The sequence below is a fragment of the Cervus canadensis genome, chromosome 6 (genome assembly GCF_019320065.1).
Source record: "Cervus canadensis isolate Bull #8, Minnesota chromosome 6, ASM1932006v1, whole genome shotgun sequence".
NCBI classification, from domain to species: Eukaryota; Metazoa; Chordata; class Mammalia; order Artiodactyla; family Cervidae; genus Cervus; species Cervus canadensis.
In genome coordinates, this window is record NC_057391.1 from 71,787,939 (window position 1) to 71,804,810 (window position 16,872).

General features: G+C 55.1%; 2 protein-coding genes across 6 annotated transcripts in view; one reads left to right on the plus strand and one right to left on the minus strand.

Moving 5' to 3' along the window:
• PLEKHG3 (pleckstrin homology and RhoGEF domain containing G3) overlaps nucleotides 1-4,715 on the plus strand; it is a 43,364-nt gene extending 38,649 nt beyond the window's left edge. For all 5 annotated transcript variants that reach the window (XM_043472288.1, XM_043472289.1, XM_043472290.1 and 2 more), the window contains 2 exons: nucleotides 1,550-2,933; nucleotides 3,347-4,715. In XM_043472288.1, coding sequence (XP_043328223.1) covers nucleotides 1,550-2,933; nucleotides 3,347-4,077 — 2,115 coding nt within the window. In that variant the 3' untranslated portion in view covers nucleotides 4,078-4,715. The remainder of the gene's footprint in view (nucleotides 1-1,549; nucleotides 2,934-3,346) is intronic.
• A 1,440-nt stretch (nucleotides 4,716-6,155) lies between these two features.
• The window catches only part of SPTB (spectrin beta, erythrocytic), a 128,286-nt gene continuing 117,569 nt past the window's right edge, over nucleotides 6,156-16,872 (minus strand). The window contains exons 33-36 of the mRNA XM_043472286.1: nucleotides 12,581-12,843; nucleotides 9,819-9,992; nucleotides 9,522-9,564; nucleotides 6,156-9,379 (exon numbers count right to left, since the gene is read on the minus strand). Coding sequence (XP_043328221.1) covers nucleotides 9,212-9,379; nucleotides 9,522-9,564; nucleotides 9,819-9,992; nucleotides 12,581-12,843 — 648 coding nt within the window. The 3' untranslated portion in view covers nucleotides 6,156-9,211. The remainder of the gene's footprint in view (nucleotides 9,380-9,521; nucleotides 9,565-9,818; nucleotides 9,993-12,580; nucleotides 12,844-16,872) is intronic.

The following is a 16,872-nucleotide window of genomic DNA, read 5'->3' on the forward strand; positions in this document are numbered from 1 at the left end:
GTCGTGGAGTGGGAAACGACTGAAGCTGCTGAGTGGCGGCAGCACCCCTTTCTCTGGGCAGATGCAGTCTCTTCAAGGGACACAGTTATTGGAAGTGACCAGAGTTTAGGTCCCCTTGGCTAGGCCTCCTTGCAGAGAGCATAGGCCCTGCCCTGCCAGCATGCCAGATATTTAAATCATGCCTGTCCCAGCTGGCAAAGGACTAAGGTGTTGATATCTACTGAACACCTTCTATATGCCTGGTGTTCTCTTTCTTCCTTCTGTTTTTTGAACCAGCTCTACCAGGGAGATCGAGACTCAGAGAGGTTAGGTGACGTGCCTGACATTGCACAGCTTCTAAGGGGCAGAGCTCAGGTTAGACTTGGGTCTGTGACCCACTAGCCTGGACTCTTTCCTACCCACCCCCACCATCAGCCCAATGCTATCTGTGGGTTATATGCAACGGAGTCCTTTGCTTCCCCAGATATACAACGAAAATTTCAAGAAATCTAGACCTCCAAAGGTGATCCTCACAGCCAGGACAAGACTTATAGCCTGGGTGACATTGGGAAAGGGTTTAGAGTGGTACTGGTCAATGATAATAGAATGTGAGCCTCATGTGTAATTTTGAATATTTTAGTAGTCTCAGTAAAGGATTATTTAACCCAGTATATCCAGACTATTATCATTTCAATACATAGTCAGTATCAAAGCTACTAATGAGGTATTTTGTACTTTTCGGTGTGAAGTTTTTGCAGCGTGCACTAGCCACATTTCAGATGCTTGGGAATCACGAGTGGCTAGCAGTCATTGTGTTGGACAGTGTGGGCCTAGCTCCTGGGTCCCACTGTGCAGATGCTAGATTAGAACGGTTGGAATCAGCTTCTGGTTCCTCAGATTTTAGAGTGCTATCTTGTCTTTTCCCTAACGACCCTTCTGGAAAGCCGCCTATACTGGCTGATTTTACTATTCAAATGACCTTTGATATGGTCAGAAGGGAGTTGCTGACCTTGCTTCCTCCTTTGCCATCTGCTGGGCAAAGCCAGAGTCGGGCACAAGGGTGAAGGCTGCCTGGTAGGAACCGCATCTCCATCTTTACCCTCTGATAGAATTTCAGCACATGATCCTATTGCCCTCTGGATCCTGACCCACACAGGAGACCCTGGCCCTTCAGGGGAGTCATTCAGGCTTAAGTTTCAACCCAGAACAGCCTCCCTGTGGGGAGCTACTAGGGCTTGAGGAAGGGGAGTCCTGGGGCCGTGGCTCTGACCCCGTGTCGCATGTTCTCACCCTGACCCTGCACCACTCAGGGAGGCTGAGAGGTGCTGCCACTCTGCATTCCTAGAATTCTCCTTGGCGTTGAGGACATAGGCCCAGCACCCCAGCTGCAGGGTGACTGAGGGCCATCTTCTCCTTGCTGCCTCACTTTGAGTGCTGTTCAATCTGATTGCCTGCCTTCCTAAACTGCAGCCCCTTCTCACTAGGCATTGAGTAGGCCACGCTGTCCCCACATTCCACGGGTCCCATGAGGGAGGTTTTTGTCTCATGTGAGCCTTTTGTGCTGTCCCAGGTTGAGCCAGACACCGAGTCTGGGACTGAACAGGAGGTGTTTGCTGCTGTGGAAGGTCCCAGCACCGAAGAGATGCCCTCAGACACAGAGGCCCCCGAGGTCCTCGAAATGCAACTTGACCCCCACCAGCTGCTGCTGGGGCTGGAACCCCCCGATGACATGGCAGAATTCATGGTGGCCGAGAGCACCGAGGACCCTAAGGCCCTGAGCAGTGAGGACGAGGAAGAGGAGGTGGGGGCCCCCCACGAGCCTGAGAGCCTCCTGCCTCCCTCCGTGCTGGACCAGGCCAGCGTCATTGCCGAGCTGTTCGTCAGCAGTGTCTCTCGGCGGAGCAGCCTGGCCCTGGAGGATGGCAAGTCCAGTGGCTTCGGGACCCCAAGGCTGACCAGCCGGAGCAGCAGTATGGTCAGCCTAGAGGATGGTGAGAAGGGCCCGGCCCCGCGTGGCAGCACCACAGACTCCCTGGGCTCTCAGCTCCTTCCAGAAGCGGACCTCAGTGTGGGGGTGGCCGCAGAGAGCGAACCTTCTGTCAATGGGATGGAGGCCCCGGGCCCAGGCTGCCCAGCGGAGCCAGACAGGTCTTCCTGCCCGAAGGAATCGAAACTTTCCTCCCAAGACCGGCAGTTGCTGGACAGAATCAAGAGGTACTACGAAAACGCAGAGCACCAAGATGCAGGCTTTAGTGTCCGGCGCCGGGAGAGCCTCTCCTTCATCCCCAAAGGGCTTGTGAGAAACTCGGTCTCCAGAATCAACGGCCTTCGCAAGCCAGACCCGGAGCCGCAGGCTCCACTGGGGCCTAAGAGACAGGTGGGCTCACGGGCAGCCCTCTTTGACTGCCCAGGACCAGGCCAGGCTGGCGCTGGGGACCCAGCTCCTATCACAGATGCTGAGTTCCGCCCGTCCTCGGAAATGGTAAAGATCTGGGAGGGAATGGAGTCTCCCAAGGGGAGCCCTCCGAAGGGGCCGGGCCAAGGCCAGGCCAACGGCTTTGACCTGCATGAGCCCCTGTTTATCCTGGAGGAGCACGAACTGGCGGCCATCACCGAGGAGTCGGTGGCTGCCTCCCCAGAGAGCGCTTCCCCCACCGAGCCCCGCAGCCCCACCCACCTGGCCCGGGAGCTGAAGGAGCTGGTGAGGGAGCTGAGCAGTGACCCCCAGGGGAAGCTGGTGACCCCACTGCACCCCCACATCCTGCAGCTCTCCCACGTGATGGATAGCCACGTGAGCGAACGAGTCAAGAACAAGGTCTACCAGCTGGCTCGCCAGTATAGCCTCCGGATCAAGAGCAGATCGGTGACGGCCAGGCCTCCGCTGCAGTGGGAGAAGGAGGCTTCCACCATCCCCCTGGTGCAGGAGGAGGTTGGAGCACCATCCGGTGGCACAGGTACGACGGGGTGGGGAGGGGGCCCTTCCTGCAAGCCTGAGTCGGAAGGACCTTTTAGGAGCCAGTTGGCTTCTGGGGAAGTGACCCCCTAAAGAACCTCTACCAGAAAGAGGGTTGAAGTGAGCCCTGGAGCTGTTCTAAAGCCCAAGGGCATGGGGCCACGGGCCTCTCTTTTCCAGGAGAGCAGAAGCTCTTGTCTCCTTTTGATTCCGGACTCCTGTTCCCCACCTTTTCTTCCTTCTTCCCATTTTCCCTTTGATACGGGGGCTGCGGATGGTAAAGGGGATTTGCCTCCCATCACACCCCAAACCCCAGCAACCACCCTTGCCCAGAAGGGGAGCTGCCGTAGCTAGTTCAGAGAGCCCTCACGTCCTTTCGCTCCGGGATTCAGGCAACTCTCTCTCTCCCCACAGGTGTGAGCAAGCCGGGGCCGCCTCTCTCCAACCACGAGCAGCCTGCGGTCCAGGAGCGCAGCCCGCCCAGGCCTGGCTCTTCCATGGAGATGTCGCCACGGCATATCTCCTTCAGCTCCTCAGCCACCAGTCCAAGGACCACCCCACCAGGGGCCTGGCATGGCCCCCGAAGCCCCTTCGACACTGAGACCTTCAACTGGCCCGATGTCCGAGAGCTCTGCTCCAAGTACGCCTCCCGGGACGAGGCACTCCAGACCAAGGGTGGCTGGCCCAGCAAAGTACCAGTCAACCGGAGCCGCTCGCTGCCAGAGAACATGAGGGAGCCGCAGCTGGCTCCCTCTGGCAGGTTGGGCCGCTGCAGCAGCCTCAAGGCCAGGAGGGCCCCGGTGAGCCGAGAGGCGGCCCAGCCCCAGCCTCTGGGGGAGTCTCCACCAAGTGAGCCTGACAGAGGGGAGGCCCTGCATGTCACCGCAGACCTCACGCTGGAGGACAACCGGCGGATGATCATCATGGAGAAGGGGCCCCTGCCTGGCCCTGCCACAGGGCTGGAGGCGGCCAGCGGGCAGGGACCGAGCTCTGCAGCCGCCCAGACGGGGAAGGACCAGGAGTTGCAGGAGTCTGCAGAGTATCGGCCTAAGGAAGAGGGTTCCAGGGATCCAGCGGACCAAAGCCAGCAGGGCAGAGTGCGGAACCTGAGGGAGAAATTCCAGGCCTTGAACTCCACAGGCTGACTCTGAGTCCTGGGGTAGGGAGCAGCCGGGCTGAGGGGTAGGGAGGAACCAGCGCCCGCAGCTGGGCTCACCTTGGCTCACCTTGCTCACTTCACCCCCTTCCCGGCCCTCAGAAAGGCCGCCCCTGGGAGAGCACCTGCCGTGGACCGGGACTTGCCGGCAACTTGACATAGGCCCATACGAGCCCCTTCCCCTGTGAGGCCTGTGTGGCCACTTTCCTTGTATATAGTTCTGGTAAGAAGCCAGATATTTAAACTCATCTCTTCCCAGGGAGAGCAAGCCCAGCTCAGGCCTCCAGCGTTGCCTGGCCACTGCCAGACCCAGGGCCCACCCAGGGGACACATAGGAAGCTGGCCTGGGGAGGCTTTGCTCTTTAACTGTGCCTTTTCTTAGGATCCAGGCAGGCACGTGGCCCATAATTTATTGCTTTCCATCCTGTGGTATGTTAGTGTTCTCGTGCGCACGTGCGTGTATGCGTGTGTGTGTGTGTATGTGTGTGGCTTCTCCCCTCCCAGGAAAAATGTCATGGACTCTATTCAGGTACTTTTGTGTGTTGTCTTGCTGGCCCTGTGGTTGTCGCTAATGTACACACATTTCATTATTTGCCAATGGTGTAATAACCACTGCTGACCAACCAACCGGTGTGTGGTCTCCTTACTGGGGTCTGACTGGGTTGGGAAGGGTCGATTGTGCCTAGAGCTGTCTTAGGGGAAGGCGGGACTTCGGCTTTTTGCTTTCACACGCACTTATATGGAGCCATGCTCACAAACCACAAGACCCAGGTGCTGGTGGGGGAGGCTGGGGTAGCAGAATGTGCAGGAGGGGACTTGTTCTCTGTTATTTCTACTCCTGTGGGCTTCTGTCTACCCATAGCCTGGTGTCCTGTCTAGGGTAAGGTCAGGGGGTACCATGCCAGCCTTTAGCTCTTTTTCCCAAGAGCCAAAGTTGGATTGAAAGGGTGGAGAGTGGGATGTTTTTCTAACAGGCAGATATTTCCGTGACTGGTGCCTTTTATTCTCTCCCTCTTTGGTTCCCAAGAGACATCCTAGGGGGTGAGGATTCTAAACTTAGAGCCTAGGAATATTTTAGGTGGCTTGCAGTATCAGGTGAGGGGTACAAGTGCATGTTTTCTGAGATGGAGCCTCATTCTTCATCTCATTCACAAAAGTGTCTTTGATTCCCAAGGGGTAGGAATGCCTCCCTATTTCTAACTGGGTGTTCTGCCCCTTTCCTTTGGTGGACCAGCCTTGTTTCACCCTGTCTGGCTGGAGCCTGGGAGAGCTGGGGCTGCAGGGCCCCGTGGCAGAGCTGTCTTGCAGGTCTTCTGACCTAGGAGGATAGACTCAGCCTAAAGATGAGTCTGCTGAGTCTAATGAGGTCAAGGAAGTATCAGAGGCAAGAGGAGGCCTTCCCTGGGCAGAAACTGAGCCTGTCTGGCCCACGTTCTACCAGCTGCCTGGAATGGTCTGTGGCCACTTGCGCAGTTGCCGAGGAGCATGCTGATTCCTACCTAGGTTTCATTCACCCAGACTAGTTGAAACTGCCTATCCAGAGATGATGGATTTCCCAGGTGGCACAAGAGGTAAAGAACCCACCTGCTAATACAGGAGACAGAAGAGATGCAAGTTTGATCCCTAGGTTGGGAAGATCACCTGGAGGAGGACATGACAACCCACTCCAGTATTCTTGTCTGGAGAATCCCATGGATAAAGGACTCTGGCAGGCTACAGTCCCTAGGGTCGCAAAAAGTCAGACACGGCTGAAGGGACTTAAAGCGCACTCACTCCGGAAATGAACCCCAGGTGTGTGGATTCTGATATTCAGATCTCTGTCCTGCTCTCCATGCGGAAAGCCCTGTAGCAGTCCCACAAGATGGCTGAATGCATGAATCAGTGAGTTTTCTCAGGGTCACAAGTGAAGCACAGCACCTGGGCAGAGTTGTTTCTATGATACTCCAGGGACAAGTCATTGGCCTGGCTGTACCTCTGTCTCCATGGTGGTCCTGGGTTCACAGATCCCGCCTTGCTTACTTAACCAGCCCTCTTCGTCCAGTTCAAAGGGAAACAGGCCAAATAGAATTATGGAGCATTATTGATTTATTAGAAAAACTAGTAAATGGGTTTCCTCTGGTTTCGTGGAAGCACATTTGAGCAGGTGGAGGACAAGACCCGGTCGGCCCCAGGGCCAGCCCCAGATTGCATGGTCTGTGCCCGACAGGGCTGCAGTCGTCTGCCGCCGCCTCCTCCGTTGCATCCTCCCTGAGCTTGCTTGTCCAAGGGACCGAGCCATGGGGTCTTCTGGATCTCTGCCCCCTCCCACTGAAGGGAGGAAGGAGATCCAGGGCCACCCTTGGGGACTCTACGTGCCCTCCGATAGGAAGGAGGGGTGGGGTGGCAGGGAAGCCGAGCCTCCCGAGGACCCTCCTGACCTCCTCAGCCACAGTCCATTGAGGCCAGGGGACAAAGGGGAAGAAGAGAGGGCAGGGGGACCACCTGACCATGCCCAGAAGGAGCTTCCTCTAAACTGCTCTGGGGAGGAAGCCTGATATGCTGGTGTGGACTGGAGCTGTTTGGGGATACTGTTAAAAGACTGCAAAGTAGAAAATATAAGGAGGAAAAGAAAAAAAACCTTGCCAGGACGCCAGGAGCTTAACCCCCCGCCATGTGGCTCAGAGTTCCAAAGCTGGGTGCCTGCAGTTTCATTCCAGTTGGTCAAGGGTCTTGGGGCCTGTGTGACGTGGGAGAGGGGTGCATGGGAATGGGAAGTTGTCGGTAGATGGTAGGTCTCATGCAGCTGGCTGCTGTCCTTGCCCAGTCCAGGAGCCCAGGGGTGGTGAAATCCTACCTTTTCCTTGAGGCCCTTTCATTCTTGGGAGTGTGGAGTTGCTTGCTGAAATTCCTCACTTCAGAAGCACACGTGGAGGGGAAGAGGGTGGCCCCTAGTGTCTTGGCTCCCACAGATTGGCCCATGGGGACAGCTGAGAGAGACTTGCCACCACCTGCTCTTCAGCAAGGAACATGCTATCTATCCTGGAGCAGGACATGCCTTCAGATGCACCTGAGGCCTTTGTTATTGCCAGGTGAGTGTCACTACCTCTTTGCCTCCTGCCTTGGTTTCCCCTAGGTGTAGAGAGGTTGGTGAGTGGTAGAGATTAGGTTCCCTGTGGATGCACAGAGGGCCACAGGGATAGGTGGATAGAGGACACATGAAGACCCTGGCTCCCAAGATGGGACCACGTGTCAGGCCCCGTCAGAGAACTTCCCTCCTGTGGTTCTTGTCTGCTGAAGTTGCCTTCCCTTGACATAGTAGTAATTGATCTTGAGCACTAGGGGCTCCTGGGAAGGCCTAGTAACTCCAGATGCTTATGCCTGTGGTTTCTGCCTTAGCCTCACCCACTTCTGGGGGATCATCTCAGTGTGTCTAAGGCTCCTTCCCATGGGGAAGGTGATGGAAACAGCAACTGTAGGTCCCAGGGTCCTTTCCACTCTGCCTAGGGGAGTGTCTGCTGCCTGCAACTCAAGCCCTCTTTTGGACCTAACCCAAGTTAAGATGCTGGGCCGGAGCTGTATTGCTTTCAGAGGGTAGTGGAAAGAATACTGTGGAACCAGTGGTCTGTTCCCTCCAGATGTCTGACTTTGGCAGCACGGGAACAGTTATCCCTGGGGAGAAAGGCTGCAGGACCCCTTTTGGCTGTACCCAGGATTGGGGGGCAGATACCCATGTAGCCCCCTGACTCAGGCCAGGCCCTTCAGGAGGACCTGTGCAAGGGTACTTGCCACACCTCAATGGCTCCGGCCCCAGCATTTGTCCCAGGTCTCCAGGGGTTGTTACGTGGGTTGTAATACCCAGGTGTGGCTGCATCTGCCACCTCAGGGTGACAGGTCGTGAACTTTGCTGTCGGTCCAGCCAGCACCCTCAGGTGGTGCCAGCTGCAGACAGAACGCATGGAGTATTTGGCTGTAGGATGCTCTAATGCAGGTGCTGCGGTGTCCATCTCGTATGGGGACCTGCACTGTCTCCCTCTGGGACCTGGGGTCTGAGTGGGGTGCTGCTGGTCTGGCAGCTACTGGGAGTGCGGCAGACCCCAGGGTGGAGAGGTGGCGCCTGGGGCAGTGTGGAAGTCTCATCTGCCACCTTCCGGCCTGAGCCCTAAACTCCAGCTGTAGTTTTAAAAAAGAGGGCCGGCTTGAGAGCTTATGGTCCAACCACCGCCTGGCCCAGTGGCAGCAAGGAGGTGCTGGAAGCCCCTTGCACTTAGGACCCATCGATTTTGGACAGTGCCCCCTCTTTTTGTGGGAGGAGGGGCTGCGGTGACCCCTGAGGTGGGGAGGCAGCGGCCCCTGGCCCAGAGCTACCTGAAGACTCCCTCCTCACGCCCCTGGGGGCAGGTCGGGCCTTCCCAAGGACCTCTTCTCTTCCCCTGGCTGCGACCGAGTGGGACAGGACCCCAAGCAACACTTGCTTTCGGAGTGGGCAGCATCTCAGGAATCTTCCCTGGTGGCTCAGAGGGTAATGCGTCTGCCCGCCATGCTGGAGACCCAGGTTCGATCCCTGGGGCAGGAAGATCCCCTCGAGAAAAAATGGCAACCCACTCCGGTACCCTTGCCTGGAAAATCCCATGGACGGAAAAGGCTTCTGTCCGTGGGGTCCCAAAGAGTTGGATACGACTGAGCGACTTCACTTTAACTTCTCAGCATCTGAGGAACCCCCATCAAGCCTTCTTTTCCAGCTTGTGTGGGAATAGGGGGGTGGGGGCTGGCGCCCTCGGCCCCGGTAAGGAGGGTGGGGAGAGGAGGGTGTGGGCCTCAAAAACCGTTTCCTGCCCCCAGACCCGGAGGCCCCGAGGGCCCGCGGAGCTGGGAGCCGCGTCCCTGGAGCCCGCGCTCGCTGTGTGCGGGGCGGAGGGCGCGGAGGCAGACGTGGGCCGGGCGGGGCCGGGCGGGCGAAGGCAGCGATCGCAGTGCAGCGGGGCCCGCGCCCGGCCGGCCGGCCGGCCGGCAGCTCAGAGCAGGCAGGCGGCAGGCAGCGGCGGCGGCCGGGCCGTGGGCGGGAGGAAAGCCCTGCCGAGGAGGGAGGCGCTAGTCCCTGCACGTCCCAACGACGCACCGGCTTCACCCGCCGGGCGCCCGAGAGGCTACTTCTTTTTGGGGAAGAAGCTGAATCTCTTCTCCTTGTCTTTCTTGCCGAGGCTGGCGTCGGGGCCGGTGATGGGGGGAAGGGGCAGGCTCTGTGCCTTGACGCGGATGCTCTGGGACTCGTTGATGGCCGTGCTCACGCCCTGCAGCCAGGACAGCATCTCCTCCTGCAGGGCGGGAGGGTCAGGACCCGCAAAGGCCAGGGCGCCTCTGGGACCCTTTCTGAGGGAGCCTGAGGCCAAGGGGCTCGGGTCCCTCCCACCTGCCCCTTGTTGAGGGGGTATCAGGGCCAGGCAGCCCTGCACTTACCTCATCCTTGCCGTGGAAGAGCCACTCGCTGCCGTTGCTCAGCCTAGGGCAAAGGGTTTCCCCCGTGGCCACCTCTGGATCTGACCCCCAGCCCCCCGAGCTTTCCCATGACCAGGACCCTGTCAGGCAGCACAGCTCCTTGGGAGGTAGAAATCAGGGCCACCAGCCTCTCTAATTGGAAAAAATCCCGGAGGGGCACCTCAGGCCTGCAGCCGGTCACATACAGCAGAAGCTTGACTGGCCACTTAGGCCAAATCGGGCCACCAGGGAAGGAGCAGTGGACAGGCAGGGCCTCACCTCAGCTTGAAGACGTGCTTCTTCTTCTTGTAGTTGGCAGCAATCTCACAGATGGCATGTCTCAGGGCCAGGGGCTCCTCCCCATGGTAGGGCACCCCCAGGGCCAGATTCTTGGCATCCTTATAGAAGGCCAGCTCACTGTTCCTGAGCACACAGTACAGGTTGTTCCAGGACCTGTGAAGGTGCACACAGGCAGGTCACCTACAGTCCTCACTTGCATGCTCAGCTGCTCAGTCGTGTCTGATTCTTTGTGATCACATGGATGGTAGCCCATCAGGCTCCTCCGCCCACAGGATTGTCCAGGCAAGAATACTGGAGAGGGTTGCCACAGTCCTGACACAGCATCTCTATAATCAGTTCCCACAGCTTTACCATTTTTCTTAACTACACCAATTTTACCATGATCAATAGTAATACATTTTACGGCTAAAAAAATTGCAATTAAAAGTAATCTGTATGTGGGATTTCCCTAGCAGCCCAGTCGTTAAAACTCAGCACTTCCAGTGCAAGGGGTGCACATTCAATCCCTGGTAGGGGAACTAAGATCCCACATGCCACATGGCATGGCCAAAAAAACCCAATCATCTGCATGTAATTCCACTACCAAGGTCTAATATTGTTAACATTTTATTTATTTCCTTCTGGTTTCTTTTCTATTCACATATATAATTAAAATTGGATTATACTATATATTCAATTTTATTTTGTACTTTTAAGTTTAACACTATGTCTTGAGTATTTCCCCATCCTCAAATATTTGAATTCTCAAATATTTCTTGAAAATAAGTTTAATAGCTATGTGGTATCCTATCACAAATAAAAGTAATCCCTTTATTGGTGGACCTTTTAATACTAGAAAATTTATCCACATTTGAAATAGTATTATGATAAACATCCTTATGGAGCTTCCCTGATGGCTCAGGGGTGAAGAATCTGCCTGCCAATGAAGGAGGTGCAGGTTCGATTCCTGGGTTGGGAAGATCCTCTAGAGAAGGAAATGGCAACCCACTCCAGTATTCTTGCCCGGGAAACACCTGTCTATGGGGTCGCAAAAAGAGTCAGACACAACTTTAAAGAACAACAGCAACAAAACATCCTGATGCTTTAATCTTTGCCTATAACTCCGATCTTAGCTTGAGATATAGTTCTAGAATTATTGAGTCTAAGACCAACAGTGTAAAGACCTTTGCAAAGCACTTTCATAGCCACCAGCATATCTGAGTCTCACTCGTGCCTGTGTTCATTCAGTTGTGTCCGACTCCTTGTGACCCCATGGACTAGAGCCCGCCAGGCTCCTCTGTCTGTGGGATTCTCCAGGCAAGAACACTGGAGTGGGTTTGAGTCTCCCTACAGCCCATGAGTCTCACTACAGAACTGTAACATAAACAGAGCTGAGTTTTGTTTTGGTGGTAGGGGTATTTTGTTTTATTGATGATAAATGCCTGGTATAGTGTGCTAGCACTTTTTTTAAAGGAACATATTTGCACAAATCAAGGCTCAACTCAAATGGGAGGTTTGGTGAGAACAACCAACACATGAGCTCATAAAGGAGTTCACCTGAGCTCCTTCTTTGACAAATACAGAGCACGTTGTCCTTCGACAGTAATGAGTGCTGAGAAACATTAAGCGCTTCTTCCTCCTCTTCCTCACCCCCCCTCCCCCCGCCAACTCCTTTTTGAGGGCAGAATGATGGAGAACTAGCAGAACACATAGGGAGGAAGGACTGGAAGGTCAAAGAGAGAACTTGACCCATTCAAAGCTGGCTGCAGAGCCATTCCATAAAGCCCAGATTTCTGACACCAGCTCAGGGATCCTCTGCTCAGATCTGGCCCTCACCAACTTCTCTGAGCTGGTAGCCCAAGTAAGGCAGTTGCTAAGGAGGAGTAAAATCCTGCCTTGGACAAAGGACAACCTCTCTGAGACGGTTTCCCCCATCTGGAAAATCGAAACCTCAATATCACAGGGTGGTTGTGAAAATTTTGTCAGTCCTGATATAATGCCTGCCACATGGTAGGTACTTTTTAAATGCTAGTTTCCCCTCTCCTGCAGATCCTTCATATTAAAGCAATAAACCTCTTCAGGGTGGTCAGGCCCCAAATTCATTTTTGGAATTTGAAATAGCTTTGGTGTGTCCTCCAGGCCAGGCCCTCTGTATGCTGCCAGCTGGCCCTGGGTATAGAGCTGGCTTCAACCTCTTGATGCTGCCCTGTTTCTCTGAGACCCTGGACTGCTGCCTGAAGGCAGAGGCCCCTAGAGACTTTGGGTCGCGGCATCCCCTGGGTAGACCACACTCAAGGGCACGACTGTCTCTGAATGAATTTCTCAGGGTCATATAATTCCTAGGAGGGCCCTCCAGATGGCATTTAGGTCAGCTCTTTCTCCTTCCCTATTTTATGGCTGGGGAAACTGAGGCCCAGACTGGGTAAAAAGCGGGACTGGGTCAAGGACAGGTAGGTCTTGTTAGTACCAAGCCCTACCTGCTGCCCTGCCCTGGCATACTACCAGCTAGCATTCTGCTCTGCACCAGGCATGGCACCATCCCCATGTTACAGGTTAAAGGCTGAGTAACTAGTATGCGGTCATAGGATTTGAAGTCAGGCCCACGGCTGAAGACAGGCTTTCCCACCATGCCCAGTAGCCCCCCGGAGCTGGCCCAGAAGGCACTCGGGAACTCTCAGACTCGAGGCGGAGGGCCTCCTCACCCACAGACTGCCCGGATTGCTCTGCCCATCCTGCGGCCCCGCGGCCCCTCCGGGACACACCTGTTGGAGGCCTTCTTGTTGGGCCCCTCCAGGTCGTGCTTCCGGCCCAGGAAGCCCTCCATCTGCACGCTGTGCCCGCGGTCCCGCTGGGCTGGCAGCGTCGTAGGCTCGTCGCCCTCGCTCAGCGGTGTGTCGAGGACCTTGAAGAGGGGCTCTGTGGAGGGCCTCTCGTCTGTGCTGGATTTCTCCTCCTGCCCGTCCTCGTGGGGCCCTGGCGGGGGTGGCGGCTGCAGGTCCTGGGGCCACGGCCTCTCTTCTTCCCCCTGCTCCAGGGCATATGGGAGGAGCGCATCTTGCTGAGGGCCCAGACCCGGGATGGACACTTCTCGGCAGAACAGGGGAGGTCAGCAGGCCTCACCTTGTGCCCTCCCCGACCCACCCTGGCCCTCCCCCGACCTGCTGTGGGTGTCTACCTGGCCTGCTTCCCCAAACTGTCCCCCTCTCCAACCTCAATAGGAGCAGAAGTTCCTTAGAGTGAGCTGAAGGGGCTGGGCCAGGGGCTTGCCCACAGGATTTGAACCCATGTCTCCTGCATAGGCAGGTGAGTGGCTTTTACACGGAGCCACCAGGGAAACCCAGACCCTCCCAGCTCATGGGAGGGATAACTGGTCCTACCCCCTTCATTTGGTGGGGATTTGCTGGAGGAAGGCAGTGGTTCCTAACCCCGGCTGCCTTTAACAATCACCTTGAGAGCTTTAACAAAACATGTGCAGGACGCATCCTCAGGATGCTGAGTTAACTCGCTTGGAGTGGGGTCTGCACATTGGTATTTCTTAACAAGCTTTTCATGCGCTCAAGTGTGCTGATGGAGATTCACCACCTAAGGAGTCAATGCCCCAGGGAAAGGCTGTGGCTTTTGCCTCCTTGCACCTCCCCATGGAAGGCACAAAACTAAGATCAGGGCATCTGGTCCCATCACTTCATGGCAAATAGATGGGGAAACAGTGACAGACTTTTTCGAGCTCCAAAATCACTGCAGACAGTGATTGCAGCGATGAAATTAAAAGACGCTTGCTCCTTGGAAGAAAAGCTATGACCAACCTAGACAGCATATTAAAGAGCAGAGACATTACTTTGCCAACAAAGGTCCATCTAGTCAAAACTATGATTTTTCTAGTAGTCGTGTAAGGATGTAAGAGTTAGACTATAAAGAAAGCTGAGTGCTGAAGAATTGATGCCTTTGAATTGTGGTGTTGGAGAAGACTCTTGAGAGTCCCTTGGACAGCAAGGCTATCCAACCAGTCCATCCTAAAAGAAATCAGTCCTGAATATTCATTGGAAGGACTGATGTTGAAGCTGAAACTCCAATACTTTGGCCACCTGATGCAAAGAACTGACTCTTTGGAAAAGACCCTGATGCTGGGAAAGATTGAAGGCAGGAAGAGAAGGGGACGAGAGAGGATGAGATTGTTGGATGGCATCACCAACTCAATGGACATGAGTTTGAGTAAACTCCGGGAGTTGGTGATGGATAGGGAGGCCTGGCGTGCTGTAGTCCACGGGGTCACAGAGAGTCAGATGCGACTGAGCAACTGAACTGAACTGAACTAAATGGAAGGCAGGATGCTCCCAGCCCCCAGCCAAGCCAAGTGAGGGGCCTCTAGTGCAGCCATGGGCTGTATGTCAGGTGCCTATGAGAAGGGGGAGCAGACTCTTGTCCCCTGGCTGGGTAGCTCCTTATGCAGAGCCTTGCTGATCCACTTTCGTGCCACCACACAAGTGGTGGACAGATTGAGAGAGCAAGGGGCAGCCTGCTTTCGAGTGCAGCACAAGAATGCCAGCTGGGACAGGAATGGGTGGGTCTTCTATGTGCCAAGTAAGTGCCCAGGAAGGCAGCCTAGCTAGAGACATCTGGCCAGAACTGCCTCAAAGGTCTGATTGCTGAAGACCTTACAGCACCAGGTGGGAAGGATCTTGTAGCCCCCAAGCAGGCGGTATATGGACAACCTGAAGGACCAAGGCCATTGACAGCCCAGGAGGGCCAGAGCCACATCAGGCAGTAAGGAGACACTGCCCTCTTTTCTACTCCCTGTCCCAACTGAAGATGGAGGCCCAGGAGAGTGCTGGGGAGGAGCCAGGAAAGAGCAGACCCTGTGCTCCCCACTGTGGGTCCTTCAGACCTTGGATCAAATCCAAAATAGAGAAATGGAGAATGAAAGGAGTTGGGTACCATTTTGGACATCAGATCGAAGCTTCAAACTGAAAGAGACTGATTGGGCTTTTTAACAGTTAAAAATGATCAATGTCTGCCAGAGCTGGCAGTAAGGAATGGGAAGTGAAGGTTCAGTGGAGATGTTTGACGGCAGTGGTTGGAAGAAAGGTAAAGCTGGTCATGTTTGTATCCCCTAAGTTAGGACTAGTCAACAAACTCATCTGGGGTTCCCTAAGATCCCATTTAAAGAAAGGAATAATATGGCTGGAAAAGGTTGAAAATCACTACTCTAGTCTAACACCTTCAATCCATGAGACAATCTGAGCTCAGACGTTAAGTGACTTACCCAGGGTCACACAGCTTTCGTTTCCAGTTAAGAGCATGCATTGAAGAATTGGGCAAGCCTGACTTTTTATCACGTCCTCAGGGTTCTCATCTTTTCCTTGTCTTAGAGCCTCTTGAGAGTTGTGGCTGGGCCACACCCATCTTTATGCATCTTGCAGGATTTATATGTTTTGAGTGTTGGCAATGAGCCGGAATTGACCACAAGGATCTGGAGGCCCTAAGGCCTTGCCTGGATCATCCTCCAGCAGGGAGGAAGGGCGGGAGTGGTGGGTTGAGCCTGGGAGCCTGGGTTCTGTGGACCCAATCAGGCCAACCCTCTGACAGGCATAGAGGTCGGGGAGGTAGTGAAGCCTTTCACCCTCCCTCTCCAGCTGGCCTCTCTGCCCCTCCTGGCAATGGGCCAGGCCCTCTGGCACTCCCTCGTGGCTCATGGAAGATGCCCTGGCAGATGCTGGGAGGAAAACCCAGCAGAACCTCTCGGCCTTGTTCACCCCCTCACTCAGCCTTTACCCTCCCGGGACTGGTTTTACTACAGGCTTGTGTATCCACATTTTCTTCCTATACTTTCATTTCCATGCTCCTTTCCTTTTGGGAACTCTCCTCTGAAAACACATATTTCCAGGACTGCCTCCCGACTTAATTTCACCTTTCTTCTGTTTCCTCCTGATGGGTGCTTGATCCACATCCCCCGGCAGGGACAGTCAGAGGCCATGGCCAGTGTGATCAAAAGTGGCCAGGTTGTGGGTGGGCTTTGGAAAATAGGGGTTTTCTGATGTATGCAAAGATTTCTTCTGTTCTCTTGACTGTTCACATAGAGACAATTTAAAATACATCTTCGCCCCTCTACCCTGAAGGCTAAAGCCAGAGGAGGAGAGAGCCAAGAATGAGGGTGGGAGGTGGAGGGGTCTGGTGGCAGCTGCTCCTTTCAGATCCAGGGCTTCTCTCCCTCCTGGGCTGGGGGAAGGGACACAGGAGAAAGACAGGGGCATGGCTTGGGCAAAAGGGTCCTCCTTTTATAGTCTCCAGGGGTAAATATGTTTTGTGCCATCTTCTAAGAGAGCAGGGGAGGCACTTCTCCTGCTGTCCCAGGAACCATATTGCGCTCTGATACAGATTCTGCAGGCAGAGGGATCAGTGGACAGCAGATACCAGGAGGGGGTGCTGGCTACGTGTGTGCTGTAGGGACAGGCAGCTTCTATTAAAAGGGCCTGAATAGCTGAGACAATCTGACTCCCTTCTATCCTCTGTGATAGGTGGCAGAAGGCAGGCGTGCTGCTCCGGCCCTTCGGGCATCAGGAGGCTGCATAGATTCCACCTGAAGGATAGCCCAGCCTAGAGCCCTTGTCCAGAGGAGCTGGGGAGGGCACTCTGAAAAAAGGAGGACTCAGCCACTTGGGAGAAACTCTGGGTGTTGGGTCAGGATGGATGGAGAGTTTAGACCATGAGTGGGAGTAAGAGCAGGAGAGAGAAGGGCCCGAGATGGCGCCTGGAATAAGCCTGGAGCTTCTGTTCTCTGGTTTGGGGGCCCAGGGGACTGGTGGGTGGGTAGGACTCGTCTGAGCTAGGTGTGTGCGCTGGCTGCTGGGATCAAAGCGTCGGAGGGGGGTAGGGGACAGGCAGCCTTGGCTGCTGGGGGACCATCAGGGGAGGAAAGGACATGGACAGGAGAACATTTTAGGACCTCACAGGACTGTAATCAGACAAGGAGAGGCCTGAGCTCCTGACGGGCAGGGCGTGGCCACCTCAGAGTCTTTGCAGAGTCTTGGACGCTTGACTTTTTAGGGTCCTGTCTTGC